This window comes from Moschus berezovskii, chromosome 4 (assembly GCF_049115385.1).
Source record: "Moschus berezovskii isolate FMDL1 chromosome 4, NW_MosBer_1.0, whole genome shotgun sequence".
Lineage (NCBI taxonomy): Eukaryota > Metazoa > Chordata > Mammalia > Artiodactyla > Moschidae > Moschus > Moschus berezovskii.
In genome coordinates, this window is record NC_142463.1 from 116933660 (window position 1) to 116953485 (window position 19826).

At 44.5% G+C, this 19826-nt stretch overlaps 1 protein-coding gene across 4 annotated transcripts; it reads right to left on the minus strand.

The window, feature by feature from the left end:
- Positions 1–453: 453 nt before the first annotated feature.
- LOC129540804 (low affinity immunoglobulin gamma Fc region receptor III-A) lies at positions 454–10729 on the minus strand. Of its 4 annotated transcripts, none has more exons than XM_055402220.2 (6): positions 10618–10729; positions 9635–9655; positions 8871–9128; positions 5816–6070; positions 821–1010; positions 454–729 (listed from the first exon to the last, which is right to left on the minus strand). In XM_055402220.2, the coding sequence occupies exons 1-5, from the start codon at positions 10655–10657 to the stop codon at positions 832–834; spliced, it is 753 nt and encodes a 250-aa protein (XP_055258195.1). In that variant the 5' UTR covers positions 10658–10729; the 3' UTR covers positions 454–729; positions 821–831. The 4 variants fall into 4 exon arrangements, with proteins under 4 accessions (XP_055258195.1, XP_055258196.1, XP_088692099.1 ...); XM_055402221.2 differs by having other exon boundaries at positions 8871–9125; positions 10618–10705; XM_088835973.1 differs by lacking the exons at positions 9635–9655; positions 10618–10729 and adding an exon at positions 9360–9532.
- Positions 10730–19826: the final 9097 nt, after the last annotated feature.

The window sequence follows — 19826 nt, forward strand, 5'->3', positions numbered from 1 at the left end:
ATCTTTATTAACTGGGCTTAATTTGGGACAGCAATGTTCCTTCCAATGAGTTTATTCTGTGCTTTCTTTTGCAAATCTTCCAACCCCTAACCCCCTTCCTGGACCATTTTCTACTCATGACTTGAGAGGGTTTATCATTGTATACTCACAGACTCACACTGTATACTTTTGACAGGGGCTCCCCTGGAAAACTCAATCCTACCTCACCTCTGTGATTTTCTTTTACCTCCACCATGGTTCCTGTTCTAGGGAGACAGCCCAGATGGTGGTCTTGTCTGGTCTGTCCTGGACTACCCCACTCTTTCTTAGCCATCCTCTTCATTGGTTGTACTCGCTTCCCTAGACCCCCAAATGTACCCACAGACTATCCAGAAGGAGCTTTAGGGTGCCTTGAAGGCAGTCAGCCTGCAGCAACCAATGTAGACCACCACCCAGCTGCCTCTCCACCACGAATTCTCTTATTTACATATCCATTTATTTAAGCACAATATTCATACATCAGGGGTAATCTTTGAGAGTCTGTATTGTTGTTCTCTTGGGACAGAATGTTTGGAATAGAGAAAGCAACTATGTAGCTCTGAGACTTCTATCTCTGGTAGTGCAGATATTTACTGGTTCTTCACTGTTGGCACTTTCTTTCCATAGGAGACTAGAAGAAACAGACCAGGGTGAAGGATCCTCAGATCCCTAGAGTCTGAAGTGTAATTTTCCTGCTGCTCCCAGAGATGCCTGTTGGGAGATGATAAGGCTGTGAAATTAGAAAGAGGTCCATAGATGCTGCTTTTATCACCCCATGGGATGGGGATGCTGCTTTTATTACCTTCGTTTGTCCTAAGGGCCCTTGCTCCATGTGACTTTGTCATTCCTCCATTCCTCTGAGTTTCGAAGGTGTCTCTGTACAGAAAAATACAGCCCCGTGTCTACCGCAAATAGGAGTCCCATCACCAGACAGAAAGTGATTTGGTGCCAAGGTGGATAGAATGATGAGACGGTTTGTAAATTTCCTAGACCTGAGCAGAGGGATGAGAAAAAATGACATTTGTTAAGGCAGAAAATTGGAATAAACAGTGAGGTCATCAATGTAAAGTCTTTCTGACAACTGCTAAGAAACAGATTCTATTGAATGTGGGGGAGTCTGGAAGAAAGCCATAGCTTCCTCCCACCAGTTTTGGATTCTAGTGCTTCTTGAGCAATAGTGTTTTCATATTTGATGGAGGTATTTGTAGCTGGGTTTTGTGTGAGATCATCAACACTGAATATTCATTGGAAGGACTGATGCTGAAGCTGAAGCTCCAATACTTTGGCGACCTGATGTGAAGAGCTGACTAATTAGAAAAGACCCTGATGCAAGGAAAGACTGAGGGCAGAAGGAGAAGGAGGTAACAAAGGATGAGATGTCTAACTCAATAGACATGAGTTTGAGCAAACTTGGGAGTTAGTTAAGGACAGGGAAGCCTGGCACGCTGTCTTCTGCTGCGACCCCATAGACAGCAGCCCACCAGGCTCCTCCGTCCCTGGGATTCTCTAGGCAAGAACACCGGAATGGGTTGCCATTTCCTTCTCCAATGTGTGAAAGTGAAAAGTGAAAGTGAAGTCTCTCAGTCATGTCTGACTTGTAGCGACCCCATGGACTGAGCCTACCAGGCTCCTCCATCCATGGGATTTGCTTGCCATTGCCTTCTCCGGCATGCTGGCTATGGGACTGCAAAGAGTCAGATATTAGAGAGGTATGAGTTTAAGTTGTTGTGAGAACACTGTTTTTTAATTCAATAACTTTCTCTTGTGCCTCAAAACTATACTCATTGTATTCACCCCACTCAAGGAAATCTAAAAAAAAAAAAAGCAAATCAACACACACACAAAGTAAGCCATTGGAATCTACTACTTATCCTACTTATCGTCAGAAAATATTTCTTTATCAAGGCTCAGTAACTAAGAACCCAAAATGGAAAGTGATAGGATTTGTTGGTTCTCAACCTCTTAGTCATTAAGATTGTTTTAAAGTCATTCCTTGCTGTTGTCTATAAGGTAGTAAGATTAGAGTGGATTTTTAGTCTCAATTTCTAAAATCTTAATTTTGAACTTAAAAAATGGATGCCAGTAAGGTACAAATAACTCTCAGATATTCTTTACCTAGATTTACTAATTGTTTGCAGCTTGCCCCCATTATTTGTTCTTTCTTTTCCTAGCTGTTTGAGAGTATTTACTTACAATTTAAATTGTGATGAAGTTATTTTTCATACAAACTATGGCATTGTTTTGTTAGAATCTCAGAAGATGTGTGTCTATCTTGCTGTTTTATTACATGTAAATTGCTTACAGTGTATTGTTGTTGTTCAGTCACTCAGTCGTGTCCTAATCTTGGTGACCCCATGGGCTGCAGCATGCCAGGCTTATCTGTCCTCCACTATCTCTCAGAGTTTGCTCAAACTTATGTCCATTTAGTCAATGATGCCATCCAACCATCTCATCCTCTGTCACCCCCTTCTCTTCCTGCCCTCAATCTTTCCCAGTATCAGGGTTTTTATCTCAGTCTGATTCCAGGTGGAAGTTTTGGGAAATTAGGAAGTCCAGGAGCACCATGGCAGGGTCCTCTGACCCTGAAGGATGGTGCTATGGAAACTGGAGATGCTTTCTAAGTGATTTGGAAAATGGAATTCAATATCAGTTCAGTTCAGTCACTCAGTCATGTCCGACTCTTTGCGACCCCATGGACTACAACATGCCAGGCTTCCCTGTCCATCACCAACTCCCAGAGCTTGCTCAAACTCATGTCCATTGAGTCAGTGATGCCATCCAATCATCTCATCCTCTGTTGTCCCTTCTTCTGCTTCAGTCTTTCCCAGCATCAGGGTCTTTTCCAATGAGTCAGTCCTTCACATCAGGTGGCCAGAGGATTAGAGTTTCAGTTTCAGCATCAGTCCTTCCAATGAATATTCAGGACTGATTACCTTTAGGATTGACTGTCCTTGCTGTCCAAGGGGCTCTCAAGAGTCTTCTCCAGCACCTCAGTTCAAAAGCATTAATTCTTAGGCACTCAGCTTTCTTTATGGTCCAAATCTCACATGACAATTGGGAAAACCATACCTTTGACTAGACAGACCTTTGTCAGTAAAGTAATGTCTGCTTTTTAGTATGCTGTCTAGGTTGGTCATACTTTTTCTTCCAAGAAGCAAGTGTCTTTTAATTTCATGGCTGCAGTCACCATCTGCAGTGATTTTAGAGCCCAAGAAAATTAAGTCTGTCACTGTTTCAATTGTTTCCCCATCTATTTTCCATGAAGTGATGGGACCAGATGCCATGATCTTCGTTTTTTGAATGTTGAGTTTAAAGCCAGCTTTTTCACTCTCCTCTTTCACCTTCATCAAGAGGCTCTTTAGTTTCTCCTCACCTTCTGCCATAAAGGTGATATCATCTGTATATCTGAGGTTATTGATATTTCTCCTGGCAAACTTGATTCCAGCTTGTGCTTCATCCAGTCCAGCATTTCGCATGATGTACTCTGCATATAAGTCAAATAAGCAGGGTGACAATATAGCCTTGATGTACTCCTTTCAAAATTTGGAACCAGTCAGTTGCTCCATGTCTGGTTCTAGCAGTTGCTTCTTGACCTGTATACAGATTTCTCAGGAGGCAGGTCAGGTGGTCTTGTATTCTCATCTCTTTAAGAATTTTCCACAGTTTGTTGTGATCCAGACAGTCAAAGGCTTTGGAGTAGTGAATAAAGCAGAAGTAGATGTATTTCTGGACTTCTCTTGCTTTTTCAATGATCCAATGGATGTTGGCAATTTGATCTCTGGTTCCTCTGCCTTTTCTAAATCCATCTTGAACATCTAGAGGTTCTTGTTTCATGTACTGTTGAAGCCTAGCTTGGAGAATTTTGAGCATTACTTTGCTAGCGTGTGAGATGAATGCAATTGTGCGGTAGTTTGAATATTCTTCGGCATTGCCTTTCTTTGGGATTGGAATGAAAACTGACCTTTTCCAGTCCCGTGGCCATTGCTGAGTTTTCCAAATTTGCTGGCATATTGAGTGCAGCACTTTCACAGCATCATCTTTTAGGATTTGAAATAGCTCAGCTGCAATTCCATCATCTCCACTAGCTTTATTCATAGTGATGCTTCCTAAGGCCCACTTGACTTCACACTCCAGCATATCTGGCTCTAGGTGAGTGATCAAACATTGTGGTTATCTGGGTCATGAAGATCTTTTTTTGTATAGCTCTTCTGTGTATTCTTGCCACCTCTTCTTAATATCTTCTGCTTTGGTTAGGTCCATACCATTTCTGTCCTTTATCGAGCCCATCTTTGCATGATATATTCCCTTGGTATCTCTAATTTTCTTGAAGAGATCTCTAGTCTTTCCCATTCTATGGTTTTCCTCTATTTCTTTGCACTGATTGCTGAGGAAGCCTTTCTTATCTCTCCTTGCTATTCTTTGGAACTCTATATTCAGGTGAATATATCTTTCCTTTTGTTCTTTGCCTTTCACTTCTCTTCTTTTCCCAGCTATTTGTAAGGCCTCCTCAGACAACCATTTTGTCTTTTTGCATTTCTTCTTTTTGGGGATGGTTTTGATCATTTCCTCCTGTATGCTGTTACAAACCTTCATCCATAGTTCTTCAGGCACTCTGTCTATAAGATCTAATCCCTTGAATCTATTTGTCAATTACACTGTATAATCATAAGGCATTTGATTTAGGTCATACCTGAATGGTCTGGCGGTTTTCCCTATTTCAATTTAAGTCTGAATTTTGTAATAAGAAGTTCATGATCTGAGCCATAGTGAGCTTCTGGACTTGTTTTTTGCTGACTATATAGAGCTTCTCCATCTTTGGCTGCAAAGAATATAATCAATCTTATTTTGGTATTGACCATCTGGTGATGTCCATGTGTAGAGTCATCTCTTGTGTTGTTGGAAGAGAGTATTTGCTATGACCAGTGCGTTCTCTTGGCAAAACTCTGTTAGCCTTTTCCCTGCTTCCTTTTGTACTCCAAGGCCAAACTTGCCTGTTACTCCAGATATCTCTTGACCTCCTACTTTTGCATTGCAGTTCCCTATGATGAAAAGGACATCTTTTTTTAGTGTTAGTTCTAGAAGATCTTGTAGGTCTTTATAGAACCATTCAACTTCAGTTTCTTCAGCAATAGTGGTTGGGGCATAGACTTGGATTACTGTCTCTGTCTTGGAAATGAACTGAGATCATTCTGTCATTTTTGATATTACAGAAAACTTCAGAATTACAGAAAACTTCATCTGTAGAGTTACTATTACCAATCTCTTAGTGTTGTTGTGAAGGGTTACTATGATATCAGATTAAGTGCATGTAATGAAACATTCATCACAGTGTCCAGCACACTTAAAGATGCCCAATAAATGCCAGTTTGCCTTTGTTACAGAAGTGGAAATTGAGTTCAGGAGACTAAATGGCCACAGTCATATGGTTAATCAGCAGCAGAGCCAGAACACAGGTTCTGGGTCTTTCTGTGAAGAAGTGAGGGGTTACTGCCAGCTTGACTCTTGGCTAAGACTTGAGACGTGGAAGAGAAAGGGGAGCAGGAGCAGGTACAAAAAGGGCCAGCACGATAGAGACGGACAAGAGTGTGGCTAGGGTCTGAATGAGGTAAGTTAGGACAGGTGTATTCACGAGGGAGGAAAGTGGCCTTTGCACTTGCCGTCATGTTTCTGAGTGAGTGACACTTGTAAAGAAGTCTGTGGAACTGTCAGCAATTTCCTCCCAACTCATCTCCCCAGTGTGAATGCAAGATTCCCAGCACAGGGGTCTCTGGACCCTTTAGGGCCGCACATGTCTTACCTTGAACAATGATCTGCACAGACTCTGAAGACTCGTTTTTAGTCCCGATAATGCCCCTGCAGAAGTAGGAACCACTGTGTTCAAGTTTTGCTTCTGGAATGTAGAAGTCAGAATTCTGATGAAAATACTTCTTGCCTCTGCCATTCTGGAAATACTGGACCTTTGCTACAGTAGTTTTCTTCCAGCTGTGACACTTCAGATGAATGGGCTTTCCCACATTTACCACGCGTTGAGTGACCTGGAGCAATAGCCAGCCTGCAATACACAAAGAGAGCACAGGCCCAGGAGGCCTCAGCATCCAGCACAAAGCTCTTCTGAAGGGGATGCTCACCACCCAGGTCCTGAGGGATAATGGAACTCCAGACCGGGTGCCTTCCTTATATAACTTTCTTTGGGAAAAAGACAACTGGACTCTGGATGAGAAGTCAAGTCACTCCAACAACTTTTGTCTAATGGGAGAGAGGGACAGACACACACATGATCAAAGCATAAGGTGAGCAGAGGGACTCAGTGATGAGGCAGGTAAGAAGCAAGCTGCAGCATCCTTGAAAGTCTACACTTGGATTTGCTATGAAAGGTGATAAGGGGCCATTGTAAATTCTAGATCAAAGAGTAAAAATCATATTAGAAAATAAGGAAAGGTAGACTTCAGAAGGAATAGATGGTTTTAGAAATGTTGGAAGACTGTTGCAACCAGTCAGGAAGAAGGTTACTGAGTATCCGTAGGAGTGGCTACAGAAATTGTGAAGGAGAACTCATTGAAAAAGTCAGGGAGAGGAAAGAAAAGCATGGTTGGTAGTGCTGATGGTAACTGCTGATTTCAGGGGCTAGTGTCTTAGCAAGACCATTTCATTACAGAGCACAGCCTTCAAGACGGAAACAGTTAATCATCAAAACAACTCTTTTCACAACTGCCTTGCCAAGTAACCAGACTTCACACACATAGAGAACTTGAAGTCATGGTCAGGAAGTTGGCCTGAATAATTTAAAATGATACTGCAGAGAAATTTTAAAACGACAGGAGAAAACATTTATCAGAGAATGTTAAGTTAAAAAGAATATAAAACGCATGTATGCTCATAGAGAAAGAAAGAACATGTGCTTAAATATTGACAAGGGTTACATATGTAATCACATACATACACACACACATACATATACGTAACGTGTGTTGTACACACACACACACATCTGTAGTTTGGTTTCTTTGAGGGGAGAACGTTCTTATTCCATTCTGGCTGTCATGGACTCGGTGAATGTTCATATATACATTCCGTTCCGTCGCTCAGTCGTGTCCGACTCTTTGCGACCCCGTGGACTGTAGCCTACCAGGCTTCTCCGTCCATGGGATTCTCCAGGCAAGAATACTGGAGTGGGTTACCGTTTCCTTCTCCAGGGGATCTTCCCGACCCAGGGATCGAACCCGGGTCTCCCGCATTGGAGGCAGATGCTTTAACCTCTGAGCCACCAGGGAAGCCCATATATATACATTAGTGAAACAAATATCTTATTGAGAACTCACTGTGTCATGTCATGCAGATTGGGGACACCCTCGTGACTAAGACACATCAAAGAACCTGTGGTCTAGGCACAGAAACACATATACTCAGAAATAATTACAATACCAGGTGATACGTGCTACAACAGGCTAAGAACAAAGGACTGCGTGACCAAAGAAAATGGAGCAAAGAAATTTGGCCCAAAGAAAGCAAGCAAAGCTTCTCAGAGAAGAAGATAAGCAAAGTGGGTCCAAAAGAATAATCAGGAGTTTGCCTGGTGAAGTTAATGCTCTTGGTCAGAGTTTAAAACTGTTCGCACTAATTAGACTTCTAAAGTTAGTTTCTAGAGCCAAGTTTAAGACAAACTAACAACTCCCGGACTTGAGGCTTCTCTCGCTTCCTGTTGGTAATTCCCCATTTTATTTGGTCACAGGTGGCCATCTCTTGGGGTTCCCAGGTGGCAGTAGTGGTAAAGAACCCCCCTGCCAAAGCAGGAGATGTAAGAGATGTGGCTTAGATCCCTGGGTTGGGAAGATCCCCTGGAGGAGGACATGGCCATCCACTCCAGCATTCTTGCCTGGAGAATCCCATGGACAGAGGAGCCTGGCAGGCTGCAGTCCATAGGGTCACAAAGAGTCAGATATGACTGAAGCGACTTGGCACACAGGCATGGCCATCTCTCACCTCTCTAGATGGTAGAATTCCTCTCAGTAGCTCTATAGATTGAGAACTAAGTCAACTAAGAAACATAGTCAGGTGCAGGAGCCGAAAAACCAGCCTCAGAGACCCAGGTCCATGGAATTTTGTTGCAGGTCCACCTTCAATAAACACACCTTTTCCTCCAGGCTTGTTCCACTCACATACATTATGGAGATGGGGCAGCCATGCAAATAGAGTCAAGCTTACAAGACACAGCAGGTACCAGGCTATTATGGTGTGATTTCAGGGACACCAGGAGAGATCTCTGCCTCAACATATTTCTCCTTGCATCTAATGCCTGCATTTTGTTAAGACACAAAGACTTTCATTCCATGATGAATGTGCAGGCTGAACGTGTATCTGTCTCTATTAGGAGAGATTTCACCTTGCCAAATTTAGGCTGAAGTGTATATTTGAGTGTAGCGTTGATGGGAAGAGGAGATAGATATGATGTTAGATTAGGGGTGGCTTGTGGGGTAGCTTAGAGAATGTGGAAATTGTCTGAGAATAAGGAGATTGAGGTCCTAAAGCGGATTCATTAATTTATTCAATAACTATTAGAGAGCATTGGTGTCATGCCCTGAACTTCAGATGGCACCATTCATGCTGTATATATTTGTATTCTGTGTGAATGTAGATTCTTGGAACTGTGCAGTCCAGCAGCCCTGTACATAGTGTATGCCAGGCTTTGACATTTTATATAAGGCCTACTTGTAGCTAGGACTACAATTCTGATGTAACTCAATAGACTCTAGATCATCTCATCTTAGTTTTAACTCCCAGGAACGTTATTTTTTTTCAGGGCCTCTTGTTTTATCCTTTGTTGGTCAGTTCCCTTTTCCCCTTCTCCTACTCACTTGCGTGGACTTCTAGCTTCACTGGGTCGCTGAGTGCAGAGAGGCCTGTCTGACACTTGTACTCGCCGCTGTCCTCAACCTTGGCATCTGCAATGAAGTAGCTGGAAGTCTGACTTGAGATGAGAGTCCCATTGTGCCACCACTTTGTGGAATTGTCTTCAACAGGGTAGTCTCCCTGGCACTTTAGAGTCACACGGTCATTCTTGAGCACCTGGTTCCATTGAGGGTCTAGGAGCACCACAGCCTTTGAGAGATCTGCTGAAGTGTTAAGAGAATGTAGATAAGGGCAGAGAAGTGAGCAGGCTCTATACTGGTATTCCCAAGGAGGCTCAAAACCCACTGCAAACTGAGAGTTGGCAATTCAGCCTTAGTATTGCACTCAGTCTGAGCATATTGACTTGGAGAGACTTAGCCTCCTCCTTGATAGGGCCAAGCCCACTGTATTGGGAGAACTGCCCCTGCCAAGAATCTGCCCACAATGCAAGAGACCTGGTTTCAATCCCTGGGTCGGGAAGATCCTCTGGAGAAGGAAATGGCAATCTGCTCCAATATTTTGCCTGGAGAATCCCATGGACAGAGGAGCCTGGAAGGCTACAGTCAATGGGGTTGCAAGTCAGACACGACTTAGCGACTAAACCACCACCACCACTGTCAACTCCATGTCAACAGTTTCTTGTGTAAAGAACATTTCCTAACAGTACCCTGCAGCTATTACATATTTACATGCCTCACTTGATCAATCCAAGACCATGAAGCAAACTCACCAGCTCGCGTGTCAGCTGAAACTGTAAGAAAAAGAGAATGAAACAAATATTGATCAGCAGCAGAGAACAGGGTGACTGGAGTGTGGTATTTAAACTCCTCTGCCCTCGGAGGCCAGTGTTCCCAAGAATCAGGATAAAGATAGTGGGGACTTCCCTGGTGGTACAGTGGTTAAGAATCTGCCTGCCAGTAAAGGGGACATGGGTTCAATCCCTGGTGCCAGAAGTAAGATCCCGCACACTGCAGAGCAACCAGAGCTCGTGTTCTAGAGCCCATGAGCCACAACTACTGAAGCCTGCCCACCCTAGAGCCTGTGCTCCACAACAAGAGAGACCACCGCGACAAGGGGCTTGTGCTCTGCAACTTGAGACAGCCCGCGCAAAGCAATGAGGAGCCTGAGCACCGCAGTGAAGTCCCAGTACAGCCGTTAAATAAACAAGTAAAGAAATCTTAAAAAAAGGTAAATAGAGTAGGTAACGCTCCCATGGCCAGCCTTCTGGTTTCCAGCGTCTGTACCTCCTAATCTGTCATCTGCCCAATACCCTTCCTCCTTGGTCCCTGTTCAAACCCCAAAGTTAAGGGCACAGGTTGAATATCTCAGAGTCAAGCCATAGAAACTATCTCTACCCAAGTCCTCTGGAAAGGATAGAAATGAAAAGACTGAGAGAGCAGCATTGGAAAGTGAGAATGGGAGACAGATCTTAGGGACCACCTAGTCCATACTTGTCAGTTTATAGCCAGAGAAGCGGAGACCGAGAGGAGTGGCGTGACGGAGACCTCATGTCCTCCCCTTTCGCCTCCCGATTATGCCCGTTTCCCACATCTCTAACCCCTGAAGCTGTGTCCTAGGAGCCAAATCAAGGTCTATAGACATGGTAAGGGCTTCTGTCCTTGGTTAAGGGTCTCATTCCTTGCCTGAAAAGAGATGCCTGCTATGCCCAGGGCATCTTGTGCTCTGCTCTCAGGCCAAGTGACTCTGACTTACCTAGAAGCAGCAGAGCTGCTGGTGGTAGCAGCTGCCACATGCTGTGTGTTAGAGTGCGCAAGTCACCACAGATACGAACCCTCAAGAGACCTAGCTGACTTGAAGAGAGGAAGTAAACAGCCTTTCTCCCCACCCCTAAACTATTACTCACCAGTTTCTATTTCTGGGAACTTCATCTAATTCCTGAATATAAATGCAGACGAATGAGCCCACTTCTTGGATTAGGACCCACCAGCACCACGTTCAGCCTGGGAATGAGACTCAAGAAGGAGAACACTTCTGGAGTGGGGTCTCTTGTTCTATCTCAAAACGTCTCACTCTCCTGCTTGGCCCAGACCCATCTCCAAGCAGCCAGGGCCTGCCTACAGAAAGAAAAAAAGAAAGTGAAATCGCTCAGTCGTGTCCGACTCTTTGCGACCCCATGGACTATAGCCTACCAAGTTTCTTCGTCCATGGGATTCTCCAGGCAAGAATACTGGAGTGTGTTGCCATTTCCTTCTCCAGGGGATCTTCCTGACCCAGGGATTGAAGCCAGGTCTCCTGCATTGCAGGCAGATGCTTTACTGTCTGAGCGACCAGAAGCTACCCACAGGAAGCAGTCTTTTAAATCTTCAGATCATTAGAAGTGTCCTTCACCCCAATATTATCTGCAGCAATATTTTCTTTTAAAATTGGAGATGTGTATACCTCCGGGATCTGTAAACTGCAGGAGCTACTAACTTTGTGGGAATCTGATCATGAGATTTGAATCCTCTACTAAAAGAAATAGGCAGTGGGAGAAACAGGCTCTGGGAGGAGGATATACCACCAGAAAGTTGGAAGGAATGAAGAGAAGGTGGAAAGGTGGGAAAGGAAGCAGGGTGAGGTGAGAACTAGGGTGACACTTCTCCCCAGTGTTACTAGGGCTGTGATGGGCCACAATAGCTCAGGTTAGCTCGGGCCCCTCAGGGACCCACTGGGCCTTTGCTGATCTGTAAACCAGCTCCTTACTGGAAAAAGTGGAGGTGCAATGGTTAGGAAGTGGTAAAATTGTTAACCTCTTCTCTTTTCTCGACATCACTCTGCCAAAATATACACACCCATACACTCTCCCACCCTCAGCCCTACGCTGTTTGCTCTCACATCAGTCTAGTCCTTAGACAGAAAATCAAATGGCGCTGCTTGGCCATGTCAGGCCCCCAGCAGGTTTCTGGACATCTCGGACTGGTCTTGCTTGGAAAAGCCCAGGAAGTGAGCAGCAGACAGAAGTGGGCCAGTGATGTTTGGCAGGGAAAGCGTGGAATCAGAGGCTGGAACAAGTGACCACTGCTTCGGACACTCCCTTTCCACTCCGGAGTCATAAAAACTGCTTCACGCGTTTTCATTTCTCTGGAGTAGAGTTAATCTGTCTTCTCCCATTATCATCTTCCCTGCCTCCAACATGGTCCTACAGCAGCCTCTCCCCCACAGGCCCTTGGATTAAATGTCTGATTAGGATGGACGGTGGAAACGAATGAAGTAGCCATTCTAGTGCTCCTCTCGGGTGATTTATTTGCATCTTCCAAAATCCAGACTTGTATTTGAAATCTTCAGGCTCCATGCTGCAGCACTGTGGTGGCTTATCTGGGAAGCCTAAGACTGAGTGTATTCGGGGCTTTCTGTGGCTTCAGGGTGAGAGGTGGGTACCTCTCAATGCTCTCTGTTGTTCTTTGTTCCCTGAAGTGGCTTTCTGCTCACTTTAGTTTTGCTCCTTTGAGGTTTTATTTTCTTCTCGCCTCATTTTCTGTCTGTGGCCTTCAATTGGAGGGAGGATTTATCAGCTGTCGAGAGGATGGGCTAGACTGGAAGGAGAGGAGGGAGAACACAGGAGGACCACAAAAGAGTGGGAACCATTCTGCAGGTTTTCTTGAACAGTCCTCCAACCGACTGTGGTTGGGGTGGTAAGGATTGACCTTGCAGTAAATGTAAATTTTTCAGAAGAAGGACAGATGGTCTTGGCATTATCTTATACTGTAGTGTTTGTCTTTGTGCTTGCATTTTCTTTTCTCCCGCATCTTTTTCTTTACTCCTTCCCATCTTCTCTTCCTTCATGGTGAAATGGCAGCCACAGCACGAGGTGCTGAGATTGCAGAGGCCCTCAATTATCATCCCCTGGGATTTATAGTTTCTTCTGGCTTGGAAAACTCAAGGGACAGAGGAGCCTGGCAGGCTGTAGTCCATGTGGTTGCCAAGAGTCTGACATGACTGAGTGAATGATCACGGCAGGGGAAGACTGCCCTCATAGCATCTGAAGTGCTTCAGGAACTTTTAAAAGATCTGTGAAATTCTGTGTATCCACAGAGAGTGCAGTGGCTAATTCTTGGGGAGGAGTCCACATGGAAGAGAGAACACCTTTACTGGATCCCAGAAGGTAACCGTGTGTTCAGCAGGAAGGTTTTTGAGGGAAATGGGCATTTCAGGCAACAGCAGCATCGTGAGCCAAGACCGTAAGTGAAATAGACTGGCATGTTTACCGAGCTGAGTATAGCTCCAGAGGATCCGTGCATACAACAAAAGAGAAGCCCAAGCTTTTAAAGGTCTGAGAGGGCTAGGTTTCACATGAGTGTGGGATGGAATTCCAATTCCACTACTTTAACTTTCTAGGTCTCAGTTTCCATATCTCTAAAATGGGGCTAGCAAAAATGGTACCAACCCTAAGGAGTTGTTGTGAAGTTTAAATGAAATAATGCATACAAAGTTGTTGGTTCCATATCTAGATACACACCTGTTGATGACACCTAGAAGTGGAACACAAGAGGCTGAGGCCGTCTCTCGTTTCTGACTTAAGTTGTGATGCTCACAGCCCTTGCAATCCTTGTGCTCCTCCTTTGTAGTACTCATCACATTTGTGGACTGTAAGGTCTTTTAGGGCAGGGAACCTATTCTTCTTGTTCATCATTGTATCCCCAGCATACAATACAGTGCCTTGAGTAGACTCCTGCTTAGTCGCTCAGTCATGTCCGACTCTTTGCAACCCATGGACTGTAACCCCCAGGCTCCTCTGTCCCACAGGATTTCCCAGGCAAGAATACTGGAGTGGGTTGCCATTTCCTTCTCTAGGGGATCTTCCTGACCCAGGGATTGAACCCACATCTCTTGAGTCTCTTGCATTGCAGGCAGTTTCTTTACTGTCTGAGCCACCAGGGAAGCCCCAAAATAAGCCATGTGTGTGTGTGAGTGCTTGGCTGTGTCCGACTTTTTGTGCCCCATGGACTGTAGCCTTCCAGGCTCCTCTGTCCATGAGATTTCCCAGGCGAGAACACTGGAGTGGGTTGCCATTTCCTTCTCCAGGGGACCTTCCTGACTCAGGGATTGAACCCACATCTCTTGACTGTCCTGCATTAGCTGGCAGGCTCTTTACCAGTTGAGTCACCAGGAAACCCTCGAGTAGACTAGGCACTCAATTAATGTTTATTAGGTGATCATAAAAGACTTTGTGTGCCATGGTGAAAAATTTGGACTTTCTTGAAATGTTATCATGGTAGTTTTTACAAAACATAAAACTGACCTTCACAGTTTTAAGCTGGGGAATAACATAGTCCAAGAGATAAGTTAGAGGGGAAAGAGATTGAAAATGGAGGAAAAACTCGGAAAGTTATTTTAACAGTTGAGAGATGAGAGATTCTCTGTTAAAGAAATGAAAATGCAATGGAAGCCTTTAGGAGAGATGTTAAGAAGGTGGAATGGACAGCATTTGGATGAATGAACAGCAATGAGAAGGGTTTAGAGGGAGGGGCTAGGTGAGGCTCAGCTTTCTGATTTGGGTTATCAGGAGGATGGTAACACATTTCTTGGGCATAAGAAATAGAGGAAGGAGAGCAGGCTTTGGGAGAGAGAGATAATGATCTCAGCTTTTGACACTGAGTTGGAGATTGATGGTGATTTTAGGTGAAGATGTCAAGTAGACAGTTGGATATATGGCTCTAGAACTCAGAAGGGTCTGGACAAAAGATTTAGGAGGCATCAACATGGTTGATGTTTTAAACTTTTGATAAAAGCTCTAGGCCCTTTCCTAAGAAAAAGTGCACAGATACATATCATTTTCCCTATAATTTAAGAAACTCCATGTGAAGCCCATCTAGAGAGCACAGATTAAGATGAAGTATAAGAGTCTCTTTGTTTATAAGAGTATTGAATGAGAAAGAAAGGGGAACAGTGAGGAAAAAGGGAAGCGAGGGGAGAGGTGGGAAGGGGGTGAAGAGAGGGCCAATGACGAAAACTTGACACTCAGCAACTTTGACAGGGTGTGAAAAGGAAGAATAGCTGACGAAGGAAACTGGGTAGGAGGGGCTAAAGGAGAGAGCACAGCAAGACAGCCCAGGGAGAATGGATCTTGTAGGAGAGAGAATTCAACAGTATAAAATGCTGTGGAAAAGTTTAAGAGAAAGTCCTTTCAGTGTGGCAATCTAAGAACTACTTACAACCTTTGCCTGAGCAATTTCAGGGGCTGGGGTTGGGGGATAGGAGCTTGATAACTTTTGGCTGTAGATTGGGTAGAAATGAAAAAGTGTTTTAACTTTTCCGATTTTATTTAATATTTATTTATTTATCTATTTCTGGCTCTGCTGGGTCTTCGCTGCTGTGCACGCTTTTCTCTAGTTGCGACAAGTGGGCTTCTCACGGCAGTGGCTTCTTTTGCTGTGGAGCGCAGGCTCTAGGGCGCCTGACCTTCGTGGCTGTGGCTTGTGGGCTCAGCTGTTGCAGCTCCCGGGCTCTAGAGCACTGGTTCAGTAGTTGTCATGCATGTACTTAGTTGCTCTGCGGCATGTAGGATCTTCCCAAATCAGGGATCAGATCTGTTTCTCCTGCATTGGCAGGCAGATTCTTTACCACTGAGCCATCAAGGAAGGCCATGAGTTAGTACTCCTTTTAAGTGTCTGTGTTATGAAAACATGACAGGATCCACTCCTCTTCCGCTTCTTAGCAGCACCTCAGTATTCCTTGGGGAAGCCCCCACTGTGAGTTGTAATAGAAAGTGGTGATTGCTTTTTATTGCAGAAGCCAAAGGAGATAGATCTCCCCTCCCTGCCCCTCATCTTAGGCTTGTGTTATGGGCTCAGTTGTGTCTCCCTTAAATTTATATGTTGAAGTCCTAACTCCCAGTACCTCTAGACTGTGACCACATTTTGAGATAGGGTATTTAAAGGGTCATTACATTCAAATGAAGTCATTATGGTGGACCATAACCAGGATGACTGGTACGGTTATAAGAAGAGGAGATTAGGACACAGCCACGCACAGGGAGGCTGTGAACTCGCAGGGAGGACCGTGTGAACTCGCAGCTATCTACAAGCCAAATAAAGAGATCACAGAAAAAAAAAAGAAACAAGCCTTAAAGCACGGGGTCTCTGACTTCTAGCCCTAGAACTGTGAAAATGAATTCCCGAGGTTTAAGCTCCCCAGCCTGTGATACTTTGTTACGGCAGCCTGAGCTGACAAACGCAGAAAGCCAAAGAGCAGGCACGTGAGCTTGGCCTGGCCAGCTTGTCTTTCCTGGAATGTTAAATCCTGAATAAGTAGGACTTGGTCACGTATAAGGTAGACACCCTTAGAAGAGAGGGAGGTGGTTGGGCCCCAGTCACCACAACAGTAGGATTGGCTGACCTGCCTCCAGTTTCCCTCCAGTAGATTCCTTTCTTGACACTGAATGTATCCAGATTCGGATATTGTGGCTTATTATCAAGAGCTCTGAGTGACATTGTAAGAAAATACAATTAGAAGATAAGTGGAAAGGGTACAAGGAAAGAAAGGGAGATTTTGTTTTAAGTAAAAGACTTGGACTTGCTTACAGGTCTTTGGGAAGAAGTCAGTAGAGTGGGAGAAGTTGGGTGCATGACAAAGAGGGAATATATGATGAAGCAAGCGCAGATCCTGAAGACATGAGAATAGAGCACGGGTGGAGAGTCGGTTCTGAGGTAGGTATGGAACACCTCTCCCTCGGCGCTAAAAGCAGGAGGTGAGGAACAGTCATCCATTCAGTTCAGTTCAGTTCAGTCGCTCAGTCGTGTCCGACTCTTTGCAACCCCATGGACTGCAGCACACCAGGCCTCCCTGTCCATCACCAGTTCCCGGAGTTCACTCAAACTCATGTCCATTGAGTCGGTGATGCCATCCAACCATCTCATCCTCTGTCGTCCCCTTCTCCTCCTGCCTTCAATCTTTCCCAACGTCAGAGTCTTTTCAAATGAGTCAGTTCTTCGCATCAGGTGGCCAAAGGATTGGAGCTTCAGCTTCAGCATCAGTCCTTCCAATGAATATTGAGGACTGATTTCCTTTAGGATGGACGGGTTGATCTCCTTGCAGTGCAAGGGACTCTCAAGAGTCTTCTCCAACACCACAGTTCAAAAGCATCAATTCTTTGGTGCTCAAGACAAGTCATATGCAAATCTATTTTCAGACAATGAGTAAGAAAGGTGAAGTACTAAATTTATGCCTGATTGCCTTGATTTTCTTGGGTAAGGAGGCAGTCAGCTGTTGAGAAAAGGGGGTGAAGGTGATAGTAGGAGGGCTCAAGGTGCCAGAGGAGGTTTAGCGGTCCTTATGGTGAACAGGAGAAGGAGTTGAACAGATGTTTACATGTAAAAGGATTGCCAAGCAATGCCAAGGGCCCAGCAGAGGTAGAAGGTTATGGGTTTGTAGCTAGGCCAGTCCTTGGTCTCAGTAACTTCTCTCCAGGAGTATTCAGGTCAAGTACTCTCTGACTAGTTTGCTGACAGCAGTCCTGAGCAGGAGTGCAGGCAGATTATGCCACCTGTAGCACCTCCAAAACAGTGCAATTGGATTGAGGAAATAATAGAACGAAGAGAGGCAGAAATTCAGTGAAGTCATCCAAGATACAGAGTCATGAGAGGGAGTGTGAGCGGCAGGCTGGCCTGGTTGTCTTCGATGGAGCCCAGAACTAGAACTCCGGTTATCGACTGCTACCTAACAAACCATACTCAAATTTAAAACGATAATCATTATGGTGTGAAACAACAGACATGTGATTGTTCTCATGGGTGATATGGTCAGGAATTCAAATAGAGCATGGTAGGGATGGTTTATATCTGCTCCATCATATCTTGGCGTGGTGCTCTGGGAAGAATCAAACAGCTAAGAGCTAGAATCATTAAAAAGAAAAAATGGGGGAAAACCGAGAGAGACAAAGATGCTCAGAAAGTGAAAAAATACTCAGGACGATACCCTGCTTCACAGATACTAAATCTCAAACACAGATGGAAAACGCACACAGAATAAGACACAGATCCAGAGGTCTGCAAACAGATATGCTTCTAGAAGCACACAAAGGCAGTCAAGGTGACTATTTTTCTCCAAAAATAGGAAGAGAGACCCAAGGGAAGAAAACTACAAGGAACTAAACTATGTTTGTGGTGTGACCTTAAACCACAGCCTGTGCTTTAGCTGTTGCCATTAAAATAGCAGCCTATTGACATGTAAGAACTTTCCAGAAAATAGATGCTATCTTCTAGAGTGACTTATACATGCCCTACCTTGTTATCTCACATCAGAATACGCTTAGACTCCCCCCAGACTTGCAGAATTTTAAGCTGGTGATGTGGTATGAGAAAAATGCTGGTGGATGAGGAAGGAAATCCAAGTTTTGGTTTCGGTTTGACAGAGGCTAGCTGTCAAGCCACTTCTCTTTCTGAAGCTCATCTGTAAATGATGTAATTGAGCTAGATTATATCTAGTTCTTTCCCTTTTAACATTCTATCATTCTGAATATGTGTTAGTCACTCAGTTTTGTCTGACTCTGTGCGACCCCACAATCTGTATCCCACCAGGATCCTCTGACCATGGAACTCTCCAGGCAAGAATACTGGAGTGGGTAGTCATTCCCTTCTCCAGGGGATCTTCCGAACCAGGACTCCAACACAGGTCTTCTGCATTGCAGGCACATTCTATACTGTGTGAGCTACCAGGAAAGCCCTATCATTTTGAATGCTGGCTTCCAGGTGTAATTTCTAAGCCATGCAGAAAGTGAGGCAAGAAATACAGGGCCAAGCCTAAGGATAGCCTCCTCACACGTAGGCATTAAGGAGAAGGCAAAGACACTTCCTCGTCTTGCACTTAATGAGGCCATGAAACAGGGAGGAATGACATCTAAAACAGAAACTTCATAGCATCTGAGGAAGAAACTCACTGTGAAAACCGAGGAGCATGGACAATAAAAGCATATATGTTGCTGATGACCTTGTATGAGCTTCCATGTGTGGTGGCTCTGGACTAATACAGAAAATTTAAGGGAAAACAATATTCACTGGAAGGACTGATGCTGAAGCTGAAGCTCTAATACTTTGGCTACCTGACACAAAAAGCCGATTTATTGGAAAAGACTCGGATGCTGGGAAAGGTTAGGGCAGGAGAAGAAGCGGGCAACAGAGGATGAGATGGTTGGATGGTATCGCTAACTCAACAGTTTGAGCAAACTCCAGGAGACAGTGAAGGACAGGGCATCTTGGCATGCTGCAGTCCATGGAATAGCAAAGAGTCGGACATAACCTAGTGGCTGACCAACAAACTCTTAGAGTGTGTCTGTGGTAGCTTCAGGAGAGAAGTGGTCAGGATCGGGAACTGAAGAAACCTCGTGCAATCCAGAACATACTTCAACCTCAATGAATAGTCCACTCTTAATCAGAGAGACCCCCACCCATTCAAAGGGCTAAAAGCGACAGAAAAGTGGGATCAAAAGCTCTGTGGGCACCCCTCACTTGGGAGGCCACTGCCCTGTTCTCTGAGTGGCGGCCTTGGCTTCTGCCCTAAATAGACTGCCTCTTCGTTCTCTGTGTTCCTCAACCTCAGTATTTGTTTTTTCTCTGAGTTTTGTGTTCCTTGCCCAGATTTTTTTGCATGAGTTGGACAAGAGCTTGCCCTTTTGATAAAGCTTTTCTGGTATCTAAAGTAATAAACTTTGTCTTTTAAAAATTCTGATGAAGGCCATAAGGCTATTTTTTTGGAGTCCAAAGAATTTTCTAGCACAGCTATCAAATTAATAGTGCTAAGATTTAACAGTTAATTATAAAAACTGAACTCATGCTTTCTCTTCCATGCAAGCCAGTCAAACTTACTAGAAAAATGAAAGTGACACCAAAAAACCAAAACCAAAATGCTTGGTTTTGAAATGGTTTTTCTTTAGTGCCATCTTTTCATCAGTGGAAATGTGAGCAGAGCTCAGAATCATTCCTATAACT

Excerpts from the sequence above, each read along its gene's own strand:
- LOC129540804 (XM_088835973.1), bottom strand. The coding sequence starts at position 9,441 with ATGGGATTCTCCAGGCAAAATATTGGAGCAGATTGCCATTTCCTTCTC. Across the intron at positions 9,129-9,359 it reads GACCCAGGGATTGAAACCAG|CAGATCTCTCAAAGGCTGTG; the intron begins GTCTCTTGCATT and ends TTAACACTTCAG. Across the intron at positions 1,011-5,815 it reads TGTGCAGATCATTGTTCAAG|GTCTAGGAAATTTACAAACC; the intron begins GTAAGACATGTG and ends CCCTCTGCTCAG.